At 37.5% G+C, this 15,542-nt stretch overlaps 1 protein-coding gene across 1 annotated transcript in view; it reads left to right on the plus strand.

Moving 5' to 3' along the window:
- Nucleotides 1-15,542, plus strand: part of ntng2b (netrin g2b) — a 101,027-nt gene that overhangs the window by 52,091 nt on the left and 33,394 nt on the right. The window contains exons 4-5 of the mRNA XM_028463261.1: nt 9,228-9,400; nt 10,301-10,330. Coding sequence (XP_028319062.1) covers nt 9,228-9,400; nt 10,301-10,330 — 203 coding nt within the window. The remainder of the gene's footprint in view (nt 1-9,227; nt 9,401-10,300; nt 10,331-15,542) is intronic.

Raw genomic sequence — 15,542 nt, forward strand, 5'->3', positions numbered from 1 at the left:
CACGAGTTCTGATTGGATTTCGTCCCATGTGACGAAATTATAGGTGAGTTTTTATAAGTTGACAAAAATGTTATTTTATTTTAATGTAGTTTTCATTCTAATATAGTTTTCATGTAATTTTTTTTTTTTTTTTAATTAGTCAGTCTGGTTATTGCCGTTCAAAAAAAATGCAATCTTTGGAATCTGTTGCACAAGGCTCTTATATTTAAGCATTTAAGTTTATGCATTTTTAAAACAAAAAAAGATTTAATCCTCATTTATTTTTAAATATTTTTGAATACACAAAGACAGATTTGATGTGATCAATGCGTATAAGACCACATGAACAGTCTTAGGGCCGCAAACACAATCACCTTCCAAAAACTAAACTTAGACTGTGTTGGAAACTACACACTAATTTACTATAAACTACATGCTCAGTGAGTATAAACTGTGTACTATATACTATAAGTATGATTAGGATGATCAGCGTTCCCACTGAAGTATACTTCCAAGTTTCCAAAGATGCATTTGGAACCTACGACGATAAAAACCTGAATCACACTGAGACTAAATATCTGTTGGTTTTGGAAGCATTTTAAGTGAGAAAGTGACCAAGTAGAACATCAACATTTGATCCATAAAACTCACTTAGACATATTTCATTCTGACATTTCAGAGATTTTCTGAGACCCTCCATTGTGCTACTAACGAAACATCCGGTTAACTTCAAAACAAGAGCCCTATTTCTGAAAAAGTTAAAAAACTAATGGAAGACAAGAAGAGAGGCTTTTATTTTGAAAAGGGGATGTTGATGCATGATGGGGCGGTTGCGTATGACTAGTGTGCCCAATGTGCATACTTAATAAATGTCCCAATATAATATACATTCGGGTATTTCTCACGTACTGAATATTTTCATACTATTTAATGGTAACACTCTACATACTAATTATGACGTCAGACTTAGTATAAGCGGTACGTTAGTTTGACATTTCAAACACAGCCTTAGTTCTGGTTGGATTTTGTCCCATGTGAAAATAATAGCTTCATGTTTTTATTAGTTAATAACAACATCAATACATTTGGTGATTTTTTATTGTCACTTAAAAAGAAGCATTTAGAGATTTAGATCTTATTCTGAGACAAAGCTCATTTCTAAATGATCTACGGTAATAGTTTTGTAGTTGAAGTTGAAGCTGACTGTATCAAAGCAGTCCGTCATCACAGGTCAGACAACGTCAAGACGGACAACGGACCCCCCTCCTCCTCCTCCTCCTCCTCTTCCTCTGAGTCTCACAGACAGAGACAGAAAAGCAGCCACACTGTGAGAGCTTTGACACCATGAACTGCTCTGGTCTACGATAGAAATGACTGCTCAGGCCCACACGGCACCTCACCAACGTAAGAAATATACAGTAGACAATAAAAAGAAGAAAAAAAACATACAAATATATAAATATACACTAGACAATAAAAGGAAAGAAAGAAAATACATAAATGTACAGTAGACAATAAAAAGAAACATACAAATATACATGAGACAATAAAAAGAAATAAATAAAAACAAATGTATAAATATACAGTAAACAATGAAAATAAATAAAGATACAAATATACAGTAGACAATAAAAGAAAGAAACATACAAATACTGTATACAGTAGAAGAAAGAAAGAAAGAAAGAAAGAAAGAAAGAAAGAAAGAAAGAAAGAATAAGAAAGAAGAAAGAAAGAAAGAAAGAAAGAAAGAAAAGAAAGAAAGAAAGAAGAAAGAAAGAAAGAAAGAAGAAAGAAAGAAGAAAGAAAGAAAGAGCTAAAATAGAAATAAAGCAGTCAGGAACAGAAGAAAGATACAACCCCCCCACCACCCCCGAGACAAATTGAGGAATCCTCGTCAACTACAGTAAGACGATAAAGTCCCATTAAGAGCTGCTTCCAGCTGCTTTCCCACATGACTCCATTGATGTTTGTTTATCTTTCCTTTTATTTATTCCCCTAATTGCTGCTTCTCAGCCGTCTAAAGCAGACCGCCCTCATATCATTAGATACAGGGTTACGATGACAATTTGAAAAAGAAAGACAGTGAGGAAAATGGTCTCCCAGCCTGATGGAGAATGATGGAACAGAAACTATGTTTTAAGCCCAAATCAATGATTACAGATTACAGTAGTGACTAAGCAGTAGGGCTCTATGTTCATACATTATTCTGTCAAATACATCACTAAAAAACACACAAAAAACCCACTTTGAATAGTTTAATGCTGCTCTTGCTTAAAAAATTATTTATTATTATTTATGCTACAGTAATTTCTGCCCAAAACTCTGAAATATTTTAGTTACGCAACTTATAAGGGTGTAAAAAAAATTGATTTGGCAATATATCGCAATATTTCACTGCGCGATCATTGCATCAATCCAAAAAATGTCCAAATCAAGTTTTTAACCATGTTTTTTTTAATGAAAAAACATTTAATGGCGCTAACATAAGCATATAGCACATAAACGCCTGGTCACTAGGTGTCAGTGAAGCACATCAGACCTTGTTAAACTCTTAATACCTCACTCTAAGTTGATAGCATAATAAACTTTTATAGACGTATGTGGGTACTTTTACTTGTTCTCAAGTAATGTTTTTTTTTTTATTATATTTCGTGTCATTTTGTAAAGGTGAAATTTGTTATTGATATCGTGATATATCCTAATGTGTATCATATTGTTAAGTATCGGGATATATCGCATCCTGAAATGCAACTCGTGAATCGTATCCTCAGATACATGGCAATGCATACTATAGTGATGTAGTACTTAAATACTCATAAATAAAGTAAAAATACACCAGGGTTAATTCTGATGGTCAATATATTACATTATATGTATGTGTGGATCTTAATTTTGTACTTATTTGACACAAAGTGTTTTAATTGGTCTTTGAATGTTGTTTGTGACAAGTTGCAAGTGTAGAGATGAAATATGTGCAGTGGAGGCTTTGTGGGGAAAACAAACTCATCCAACGTTTTTTTAAATTTCAATTTGCTGGAATATTGTCATCGTGTTTGGAAAAAATTACCAAAATTTGACTTGTGTGCCGTTTGTAACAAAATAATTCCCTTCCAACCCTTTTTCTTTTTAAAGTAATTACAGACACGATTGGGATGAATCCAGATGTCCAGTCTTAACTTCCTTTTAACTTTAATTTCCTGCTACGCTCACTGTAATGACTGCAGTGAAGGAAGTCGTCTTTTACATTAACGTGTTATTGCACCCCATCTATTATTTGTGCGTGGTGGAATTAATGCAGAGCAGGAAGTGCACGCCGTCATTTGAGAGTTTTAATGAGGAAAAGCGGAGCCGTGCTTTAAAAAAGTCAGGAACGTCACTTCACTCATGTGGAAGGTTGTCCTGATCGTCCTGATCATCCTGGCAGAAGTTCAGAGGAAAGCAGGTCACGGTGGTAGAAAGTTTCGACTTTGCTTAAATGATTTACTTAGATTTTTATTTTTACATTCAGAGGACAGAAAGACTCCTGGATTCTGTCTGTAAAAGCAGCAGAAAATGAGTGTGGTCATCTGAACTGACTGAAGTACAACTCTTAGGGTGCGTTTGAATAGTCCCTCATATCTCCTTTCCTATCCACTTTTCCTTAACCCCCGGAAGTGTTTAAGTGTCGGCCATGATAAGAAGCGTTCCGCTTCTCTAAAAGCAAAGAAAAGGAGGCTCAATGCTTCCTTTATAACCTCCTTTAGCCTAGGAAATGCTAGCTGTATTGGAAATGCGCAAAATCTAAATGGCGCAAAAAAAAACTGGTAATGGAAACACTCAAATATCGCTAAAATCTTTTTATGCTTTCATGAGGAGGAATGTCAGACGTTTCTATATTGAAATGTGTCCCAAAAGTACTAAGGAAACACTTTTTCCACAAATACATGAAAACATGGCGCGGTACGTGTGGACAGAAGGAGAACGGGACATTTCTTAGCATTATACTTAAAAAATCATGACTGCCACATTAGACGTGAAACAACAAAGGAATGCAGAGTGTTATAAGGAGCGTTTGAGGGTCCGTCTTTCTGCAGTGAAGTCCCGTGTGATGAGATTTCACTGGAGTTGTGAGGCTCTAAAACAACCTTCAATGTAAATGCATTAAAAGCGCAATTAGAATTTGTCAACATTTCATTTTGCAAAAAATCAGTAACGGAAACCCAGCTACTGATGCATCCTTTACCAAAGGAGACCACGTATTGCTGACCCACAATTCCTTGCAGCGACAATATTTAAAGGGACCCGCTCATCAGAGCGTTCACGGAAACTCATCATGACTGAAAACAGACACTCTGTCGTTCAAGAAAAAGGGATCAGAGACATTTTTTACCACATTATATTTAATTCGCCCAGGAATGCTTTGTGCGTTTGTACATGTGTATGTCGACAATGTTATGTAGGCCCATATCTGGCATAAAAGTAATATCTTTATACTTATTTTGGATTAACTTTGATTTCTGAGTGGAAGTGTTTCCATTGAAAGTTGTTTTGGGGGAGGAGCCTGGTAACTCTGCTCCTCAGGGATGGGTTAAATGCAGAGGAGAAATTCCAATAATGTACTAACATTACATGGCCAATTAAAGGCGAAAGCCCCGATTTAATCTTTAATCTTAATCTTAATCTCATCCCGCGCGACTTCACTGGAGGAAGATGGACACTCAAAACCTCCTTATTAAACTCCATATTCTTTTGTTTTTTGCTGTCTAATGTGGCAGTAATAATGCTAAGAAATGTCTCTTCTATCCACACGTACCGCGTCATGTTTTCTCAGAGAGGAGTGGTCATGTGACCATGTACTGTACGTCACGTTTGCAGTAAAAGTGTTTCCATCGCCTTTTTTTACGACACATTTCAATATCGCAACGCCTGAAATTACTCCTCGTGAAAGTGTTATTTTTTGTATTATTTGAGTGGTTTTTTCAAAATTCAGGTGTTTTTATCACCAGTTTTTATTGCGCTAGATTTTGCGCATTTCCAAGGGTAATAGAAACACAGTTCGCAACATTCTTTTAGTTTCACTTGTAGCCTCTTTTCCTTTGATTTCCATTCAAACCTTGTGATATTTGAGATTATAACAGCGGTTAGTAGTCCATTTTAGGAAATTTGTAGTTTTTCCACCACTGCAGATGTCACTAACCTTTGCCGCCGTCTGATTATTACGTCATCTAGTAGAAGTGCTTCCGATTGGTCTTTCCCTAACTCCTTTAGGAAGTCTCCTAACATCTTTCCTTAACCCCGTGGATAGGAAAGGAGATAGGAGGGACTATTTGGACGCAGCCTTATACCCTGCGCTCAGCAGCGGCTCCACTTCTCAGATGAAGTAGATGAGATTTATCACCAAAACAAGCTGCCGATAAGAAGTGGGGATGCGCTGAGCCAGTGTCAGTCACTCAACGCAACCATTAGTCACCGCGCCTCAGCTTCTCTGATCCGCTGTCTGTCTTCTGTACTCGACGGGAGGATGCATCAGTCACACATGAAGCAGAAACACTCACACACAAACACCTTTTTTTGTTGTTTGACACAATTTCCTTCTGGCTCTTATGCACACGCTATTTTTCTCCATGAAAAAAAGATGCTGTTCAATTTCCCGTCTTGGCTAACTGGACAGCTTGTGTCCTTCAGAACATACGCAGGAGACAAGGCCTCGTCGGTGGATGGATTCTCCCTGGCATGTGCTGTCAGCCCGCTCACTGATCACACACAAACTGTGGTAATTTATTGAACTGAAGGCAACCATGTGGTATGAGCCACAACTTAGCAATCAATTGTCTCTGGGGGTTTTTTTTTTCACGTGAAGAAGGGCTTTGTTTCTTAGTTTTCGTGAATATGTGATGTTCTTGGGCTAAAGTGGAGTTTGATTGGCCAACGTCACAAACCCACTTTTTCAGCCCCGTAGATTAGCGCAGGGAAAAGAGATTGAAGGAGTCCTTCTCGCTGGAATACAGAGGCCATTCTTTGAATATTTGATGCAGACGGATAGCTGCTCACTCCAGTGGAACAAACTGAATTGGAGTCCAGCCGCTCATCTGGAAAAGACTGTAATTTAAAGACGTAGCTGCTGAGTGTCCTTAAGATCCTCATTTCCTTCTCGCCACAAACTTCAACCTTTGAATCAGCCCCACCTGAGTCCTCCCATCTGCAGAGGTCGAGGAGGAAGATGAGTGTTTCACACACAAACACTTAAGCTTTAGACGCACCCACGAACAACCAATACTTAGTTAAAATTTAGCAATATTTAGAATAATAACATTTGCTAAATCTATCCATGAATAAATCTGGACTAAATCATAGATGCTGAAGAGTGACAGTCACAGTTTTTATATCTGATGGTGAGGTGGTTAGGAGAGGTGAAAGTAATGGATTACAATTACCTACATTACTGTAATTGAGTTGCTTTTATGGGTACTTGTACCCATAAAAGAGTATATTTCTAAATCAGTTATTTTACTTGTACTTAAGTACATTTTAAAAGAAGTTAAGCAATTCATTACATTGCTGTATCCAACCTTTACTGAGTATATTAGTATTATTTGTTTTAAAATGATCAACGGACATTGTGAAACTACAAAAAATGGAATGACCAGACAACAATGAAATGCATCACATCATAGCCGACCAATCAGATTAAACCTAATGCATGATGCCAAAACAGCATTGAATGCGGGTTATTTTACCTCTTTTTGGGGTTCATGTGGGAGTTTCTACCCATTATGTTGTTACTCACATGGCACTGTTTTACTTGAGTTCATAAATACAATATATCTATACTTAGAGCGTGAGAATATTTTTTTTTTAAATTTTGAATTGAATTCATTGGTGTTATTTTAATTTCAAAAAGCATTGTACATTCTGACAAACCTTTTATTTTCTACAGATGCCTTTGTGGAAAATAAATTAATTAATTATACATGAGTTTATTGTATGCAAAGGAATCGTGAAAATAACCAGTGACTTTGACTTTAGGTACCATTTCATTGAGCTACTTTTTACTTCTACTTGAGTAGGATATATCAGTACTCTTTACACCAACATGTTCTCATTTGATCCATAAAACTCGCGAAGACACATTTCATGCCAACTTTTCGGAAATTTTTGAAAAGCCTCCATTGTGCTACTGACAAAACTTCCGGTTAACTTCAAAACAAAAGCCATGTTTACAAAAGCGTTAAAAAAGAATGGAAGACAAGAGATGCTTTTATTTCTGCTTGCAATGCATCATGGGGTGGTTGAGTATGACTAATATGCCCACCATGCATATTTAAAAAAATATAGTATACATCAGGATATTTGTCGCATACCCAATCTTTTCATACTCTCCAATGTGAACGTACTGCATACAAACTATGACATCAGAGTTAGTATGAGTAGTACGTTAATATGACATTTCATCTACTTTTCCCGAAAGACGTTCATTCTTCGCCCAACTTTTTCCCGTGTTCTTAAACATCAGTAAACACACTGAAAGCTATAGTGATGTATCCAATAGTCAGCGTTTGCGTTGGCTGTGATGAGCAGGTGGTTGGTTGACAGCACCAGATGTCACTGACCGCTCGGCCTGTGAACCTCTCTATAGGACAGAGTCACAATGCCACTGAGCTTTGCTTTCTGCACCATCCCTTATAGCCTAGTCTTAACTGTACACTCAAAGTACAGTGGCTTGCAAGGGACAAATGTGTTTGAACTGGGGTGTGAAACTCATTTTAGTTCTGGGGTCAAATATGGACCAGTTTGATCTCAAGTGGGCCAAAGATTTTAGGCGGGAAAACAATTTGTTTCATCTTTATTGTCCTAATTTGCACTTCCATGGAAAACTGATATGTAAAAACACACATTATATCCAAACAATAAGTGACCAATTCTTATTTAAGAATAATTTAAGGAAAATTTGAGGATTTTCGAGAAATTTAATGTTTCTTCTCATATTTTGTGATTAAAAATGGGCTGCAATCATGTGATATAAGCATGGGAAACTAAAATACACAAAAGACTCCAAAAACACAAAATGGCAGAAAAATATATAAAACCACAATAAAAAAAAACATGCAGAAAAGACTAAAAATATTTTTTTTAAAAAACAATATCAACTAAGAATATATATACAAAATTACTCAAAAACACACAAAAGACTCCACAAACACACTGAATGACAGAAAAAATATACTACACAACAACAACACAAAGTACGACTGTGTCCTGACACATTATGGAGTTTCATTGAATTTAAGTATTTGGAGGAACTGAGAAGTAGTTGGTAATTTGTGTTTCCTCTCATTTATTTTTTACTTTCTCCTGCGGGCTGAATGAATAAATCTAAAGGGCCAGATTTGACCCTCAGGCCTTGTGTTTGACACACGTGATGTCGATAATTCAACATAAATCAGGCCATTTTGAAGGGAAAGAGTTTGGAATGCTGCTTTTTTTCTGGAAAGACAAGGATTCTATTCTAACCACTGGCCTTTCAGAGCTGAGTCTAGAGCATTAGTGTCAAACTCAAGGCTCGGGGGCCAAATCCTTTGGAGCATCCAATTTAGCCTCAGTAGAAAGTTCAAATAAATGAAATTCTCCTGAAAAAAACATGAATCAATGCATAAATTACCAACTAATTCAATTGTAGATATTGCAGTCCCTCAAAATACAGAAATTCAATGAAACCAGCACTCACAGTTGTCCTATGCTTATAATCACATGATGGCAGTCATTTTTAAAAGCTCAATTGTTGAAAGAACTCAAAATGTTTCAAAAATCCACAAAATATCCCCAAACTAAATAAATTAATGACAAAATCAAGTAAATTTAGGTGACGATCGTGCTGGGACTGATGTCTGTCACTTATTGCTTAGATATTATCGGTGCCTTACACACACTTTACTTATCATTTAAAGGTGGAAGTGAAAAGTAGGGCATATTATTGATGAAACTGCTTGTTTTCCCACGTATAGTCTGCGGCCCACTTCAGATCAGACTGGTACGTATTTGGCTGAACTAAAATGAGTTTGAAACCCCTGAAGAGATGTTCTCCTTAAAGATACTTGATGTATTTTTCAGTTCCTTCTTATTTTGAGTGATTAAATTAACTTTAGGAGGGAACTTGTGTTCAGCTGTCTCTTATCCTTACACTTTGGTTAAGTCCGACTGGTCTTTATCTCCAAAAGATCTCCTCCCTCATGTGAAGCGTTACGTTGTCCCGTCTTTTTGTCCTTCTCCAGGTGTAAGTGTAACCTCCATGCATCCCAGTGCCTGCTGATTGATGGGAACCTTCAGTGCCAGTGTGAGCACAACACCACCGGCCAGGACTGCCAGCGGTGCAAGAAGGGTTTCAAAGCCAAGTCATGGAAGGCCGGCTCCTATCTGCCAGCACCCAATGGTACACCCAACACCTGTAAGTAACTGGGTCATCATCATAGGCACTAGGATGATTCCTTTGGTTTTCTTCAACTACTGAACACTCGTCAGCCTGTGTGGATTATTAATGCATCAGAGCATAGAGTTACGTACTTTTCCCTTCATGAATATGCATGTTTTTTGTATTTTTAGGAGTTATTTAGTTTTATCCTAATTCCGAAAATCATGAATACAAATCTGGATCAAAGGACTAAGTTGAGATGAAAAGGAGAGGGTGAAAGATGGAGAGGAAGAGAGGAACGGGCTGTGCAAGTCATCGTCGTGTCAGTGCAGAGAGTAGATCAGAGCTGCGGAACAACACGGAAAGAGAGTGGGGAGGAAATCCTCTTGGAGAGCGAAGCCTGCTACAGTCGCTTGCTATGATAAAATAATAATCTAGGGCAGCCCCTCCCTGTTTTCTCCTTTCAAACTAACACGGGGCCACGTTCACATGCACACAGAGAGAGTTATAGGGACCAAACACAAACCTGTACCTGCTCTTGTTTCCAGTCTTCATTTTAAGGTTTTTTGAAGCCTTTTACCCAGCCTTTTTTAAAACTCCTGTATACCATTAGATGGAGTTAAAAATTAACTGGTTTGCAACTTGGCTGCTTCACATTCAGTGCAAAATAGCCACGGTTTGCGAAACACTTTGGTCTGAATGGATTGCATTATGCATGTCGGGCTAAGCTAACCATATAAGTTTAAACGAGAAAGTGCAAGGAAGGCAAAAAAACAAAAAAAAACAAAGAGCTTTCGCTTAAATCCTACATATATGACGAGAAAGAAACCACTGGTTTTGTACAATGGGTTATTCATAAAGAATCGAGTCTTTAGGCAAATCAAATGCATAAATAAACACCATCTCCCCTCCTCTGTGTTTTTCGTTCTGTTTCAGGTACGATTGCTGGTTCTCCCTCTGGCTCTAGTAAGTAATAATGCAAAACAAAGACGAAATAGAAATGCTATGCACCCACTTTCTTTTCTCCGTCTGGTCCTTCCTCCTCATTTGTTGCATTTCTTTGAAACATCAGTTTTTTTTAACATCATACCCCACCATCTGTGTGTTAACTAAACTCCCCCTCCTCTGGTGTTCTGCTGGCTCTGTTTCGGGGTCCTGTGTGCTTCATTATTAATAGGTCTCTCTGTCAACATGTCCTTTCATCACCGCGCATCTTACTAACCTGCACGGGAGGAATTCTTCCACAGTTTTGTTTTTTATTTCAACTAAAGACCGAGGCGGGGTGGTAGAAGGCATTGGCGTGGACGAGTTGAGAAACAGAGAGAAAGGAACGTACATGTTAGCGTGTTGTAATGCAGTGCGATTCTGGGCGAGAAGCTCAGGGAGGCAGGAATGAAAAGGAATTGGATTAGGGATTCTCTTTGTGTCCAGGCTCTCAGCCTCCGAGCTGTTAGACACAAACGATCGGCAAAGTGGCAACATCAGCCCTGACAGCACAGGGCTTTTCCTCCACACACGGCCCAACAGCAAACAGCTGATGCGTGGATAGACGGAGCAGCACCACTGCACTGCAGCAGCTGCATTTTTAAACACACACACAACTGACAATTACTCAAAAATAATGAGTAGCAGTCATCTGCTGGAGGGTTTGGATTTGTTGGCTGGATTTTACAGCGTTTACGCAGAGGTGTAAAGAGTACTGATATATCCTACTCAAGTAGAAGTACTGGAATTAAATCATACATCAAAAACTCAAGTACAAGTAAAAAGTAGCTTAATCAAATAGTACTCAATGTAAAAGTTACTAGTTACTTTCACCCCCCACGATTATTTTTGGTCATAAATCTTGCCACGGTTCCCTTGCATACTGAGAGTATCACAATCTAAAAACCTATTTATTGAGTCTGGCTTTTTATGTAGTGCTTTATGATTTTTTATAATTTTTAGGAATCTTAATTTAAATTTAATTTTAAAAATGCTCTCTGCTTTGTTTTTATCTCTGACTGTCTTATTTTTTTTTTTAGATTTAATTTTTCATTTCAAGATTTTTAAACACAAGCTAAAAACCTATTTATTCAGGTGTTTCCTCCCTCCCTTGTTATTCCACATTCGCAATCCGGAAGTTGGATTTTACTCCTCCTGACAATCCTGGCTCCTCCTACCCTATAAGATTGTAAGCTCCTCCCTTTCAAACTACCTCACAGGTAAAACAAACGCTGCGGTTTAATATAGAATATATATTGTATTTTATTGTCGTATGTGTAAAGCTACATACATGAAATGTGTTGCCTTCATTTAACCCTTCCCCGAGGAGCAGTGGGCACCCACGTGTAGTGCCAGGGACCAGTTCCATTTTAAGAAACCGTTACACCGCCTCATATCGCCTTTGACTTGATTTGACGTGTTTGTGACACAATACGACGCAGTGGTTGAAAAAAAACAAATGATTATGACTATTCCTGTTGTCAGTAGAGATGAGGAGGAGAAGAAAGTGACTGAGCAGCTTAACGCTCCGGTTAGTGTTTGAAACAGCTGACTGACTCCGCTGCTGCAGCCACACACACACACACACCCTGATGCAGCGCTGAGATGAAACTCACAATCACAATAGCTGCTTAAATATCCATGTGTTTTACTGTAATGTGCAGTTTTTTGGCTGAAAACAATAACAAGAGTGTGTGGATAGCAAAAGAAAATAGCTTTGGTGGTCACTGATCACCATCGCAAGAGCGAGCCATGTAGTCTGCATCTACAGACACGCCTGCTCATGCATATGCATGAAGGCGCCAAAACAGCCTGTTTTTAGAAGCGTCATTAAACTGACTTTTCAGAGGCTAAAACTCCAGAAAACAGCAGTTTGGGAAAATAAACTTCAAATACTATGTTGATGAGGTTTCAAGAACAAATGGTGATGGGTGAAAAATAGCATAATAATGAACCTTTAAACCGGATCAAAGTATAGCAGCCCGCCTACATGCCCGTTCTGATTGGCTGAGCCAATAGAATACAGCCTCTGTTACGATGCGGCCTTTACGTGGATTTTTCTTGGAAAATTGCAAAATTCTTAGAATGCGGCCATTAAGCAGTTCATTCAAAAGCCTGGAAAACACGGTAATTAACATTCCTGCCTCAGCTGAGACTATAAGACAGACAGAGAAGCTAAAGTTGAAAGTGAGCAGGAAGCAGAAGGCAAAGCTGAGGATGAAAGGGAAGGTGAAGCTGTAGGTGAAGGTGAACTGGAGGGTGAAGCCGAGGAAACCACGACCATCTTTGAAGCTGAACCATCCCCAGATGTTACCCATGAGCCCCTGGGAGCCCCTGAGAAAGTTGCAGAAATGTAGTTTGGTTATAGCAAGAAGGGGGATGGAAATCAATAGTTTGACATCTAGAGGTTCCTTTGTTGACTGACTCTTTTCTGCTGCTTTAAAAGAAAACATTTTTATCAAGGTAACTGCTGTACATTTGGGAAATACCTTGTTGTTATCTTATGATCTTAAAGGGATCCTCCACTGTTAGCATAAATGTGGCCTAAAACCTTTGAAATGTACTTAGAAGATATTTGCCAACAAAATGCATTTTTTTGCACCATATGAATTTTATTAACTTTGACAAATTTACAGTTTTAGAGCCTGTGTTCCGCCATCTTGAAATCATGTGATTGATGATGTCACACTGCCTGTAAACATGCCTATTGCAGTGAAATATTCTGCTTGCTTTTTAGATCATTTAGCAGCTTTTTAGGTGAAAAAGCAAACGTATGCTGCTTTTGGTTGCTCTAAATCAGGGATGTCAAATATATATTTAGTTTAGAGGCCAAATATGGAGCAGCTTAGGCTGAAAAATTAGGAATTTGAACATTATTATGCTCTAGTTTGCACTTCCACATATACATAAATAATAAAATATGTATGGCATTGATGATATCAAAGCAATAAGTGACGTATCAGTACCTGCAGGATCTTCGCTTTACAATTTTTTAGATTTTGTGGCCAATTTTTATGTTTATTTCTAAAATTTTGTGGAATACGTTGAAGAAAATTGCAGGATTTAGAAAATATTGAGAGTTCTTTTAACAATTTGAGGTTAAAAATGACTGCAATCATGTGATATAAGCATGGGGAAAATGTACGCCCTGCTAATATTGTGGAGTTTCATTGAATTTGTGTATTATTTTGGACATATCTAACTATAATACGTACAACTGAATTAGTTGATAATTTACACAATGATTTATGGTTTGTCTAACTTATTTACTTTCTCCTGCGGGCCAAATTGGATGATCAAAAAGGTTAGATCTGGCCCCCGGGCCATGTGTTTGACACATGCGCTATAAATAATCAGGAAAAGTGATGTGATGTGATTTCAAGATGACGGAGCACAGGCTCTAAAATGGTAAAGTAGTCCCATTTTTAAAAGTTAATAAAACAAATATTGTGCAAAATCTATTTTTATTAGGCATAGATCTTCAGTACATTTTAGGCCACATTTGTAAAAACAGTGGAGGATCCCTTTAAGTGAAATTTGTCTTTGAGGGTAAATGTCAATTGTTAACGATGAACAAAAATTGGTAAGAAAAAAAAAAACAAATCTAAGAAATATTGGAGATTTTTGTTAAGCACATAGTTTGCTATGTGTGGGGGAGAAACAGATGAAATGATTGACACGTCTCATCTATGCGGCTGAAACAGGAAGCTGCAGTCAGCAGTCGTTAGCTCAGCGTGATGTAAAGACAGAAAGAAGCAGCCATTCTGGCCTCTGTCCAATTATCAGCCACTGATCTGCACCACCATCATGACCTTGTTCACTCATGTTTGTTTATTCTTCAAAAAATGATGATTGGTTGTTTCTCAGCTTCATCCTGTGGTTGGACTTTTAGAGCAGAGTGATGTAAGAAGAGTTCAGTTGTTGCCTGATAAAAGATAGATTTTTTTTAAACTTCAGCTTAAAAAAAAAAGTATGTATATCTTCCTCATTCCTGGAGCCGCTATTTGCTGATTATTTTTTTAAATCTGCCTGTGTGAAAAACAGTGCAAAGAAGACTCTTATAACTCTTATTATCCTTGGGGTCAGTTTGACCCTATTTATGTTTATCATTCAAAAAATTATAGTTGACTTCTTTTTTTGCTTCATATTTAATCACTTTCCTTGATTTGATGGGTACAATTGATTAAGCATAAAATTACCATCATGAAAACAGCTAAAACAGCTTGGGGTCAAATTGACCCCAAGCTGTTTTAGCGGTGTAAAACTTGTGTGTGACATTACATCCCCACACCTGCAGATGCAGAGTTATATTTCTGAAAATTATTTTCTGGAGGCAAATGTCCCTGGGGTCAGATTGACCCCTAGGGTAAAATGTGTTAGTAATATTTGAGGATAGGAGGGTTAATCAAATTCAGCTCAAACAGAATACTAAATCTCTATAGCATTTCAAAACAAAAGGCCCATAAAACAATATTTTCCTCTGTTTTATATGTTTATGCATGAAATCATTGAAATTCCTCTCCATTTATACAAGCTTGTACTATTTTTTTAATCTGTTTATATTATCTCTAAAATGCTGCAAACATGCAGGAAGTCAAATCCAAATCTAAGACATGCTAAAGATGGTGATATAACCAAGTTCGTGTTTATGCTCATCATATATTTCAAATAATTAATTCCTAGGGATTTTAGGATGACATCTCATGCTTCTTTAGTTGAGTTACTCAGTTTTGCTTTGACTGGCCTTTGATCTTCAAAGCAACGCTCATTCAATACAAAAATCTTCAGCTGTCTATTATACGCTTTTTGAAAAACTTTTCTTATGAATTGTTGGTGAAGGCTAATTTTTAATTATTTGGGCGGTACAGAAACATGAAAGTTTTTATTTCTCGTATTAATCCATAATTAGTGTTAATATGAGAGTCTTGTGTTATAATCCTCTGCCATGTTGTGGTTTTACAGAAAATATTACTACTTCCTTTCCTATCCCTAGTTGAGACACGTGTAATTTGGCTGAGTGTATGCAGATTTATAGTGGACATATGGTGTCGTTCAGTCAAACCCATAAATCATCCTCATCCCCGCGATTTCCTCCTGAGGTTCTAAGGTCTTAGGTTCCATTCTCACTGAGCAGCTGCCACTATTGAACACACCCACACACTTGAGAGCAGTGGTTCTCAATCTGTTCAGCCCC

Source organism: Gouania willdenowi, chromosome 12, assembly GCF_900634775.1.
Source record: "Gouania willdenowi chromosome 12, fGouWil2.1, whole genome shotgun sequence".
Taxonomy (NCBI): domain Eukaryota; kingdom Metazoa; phylum Chordata; class Actinopteri; order Blenniiformes; family Gobiesocidae; genus Gouania; species Gouania willdenowi.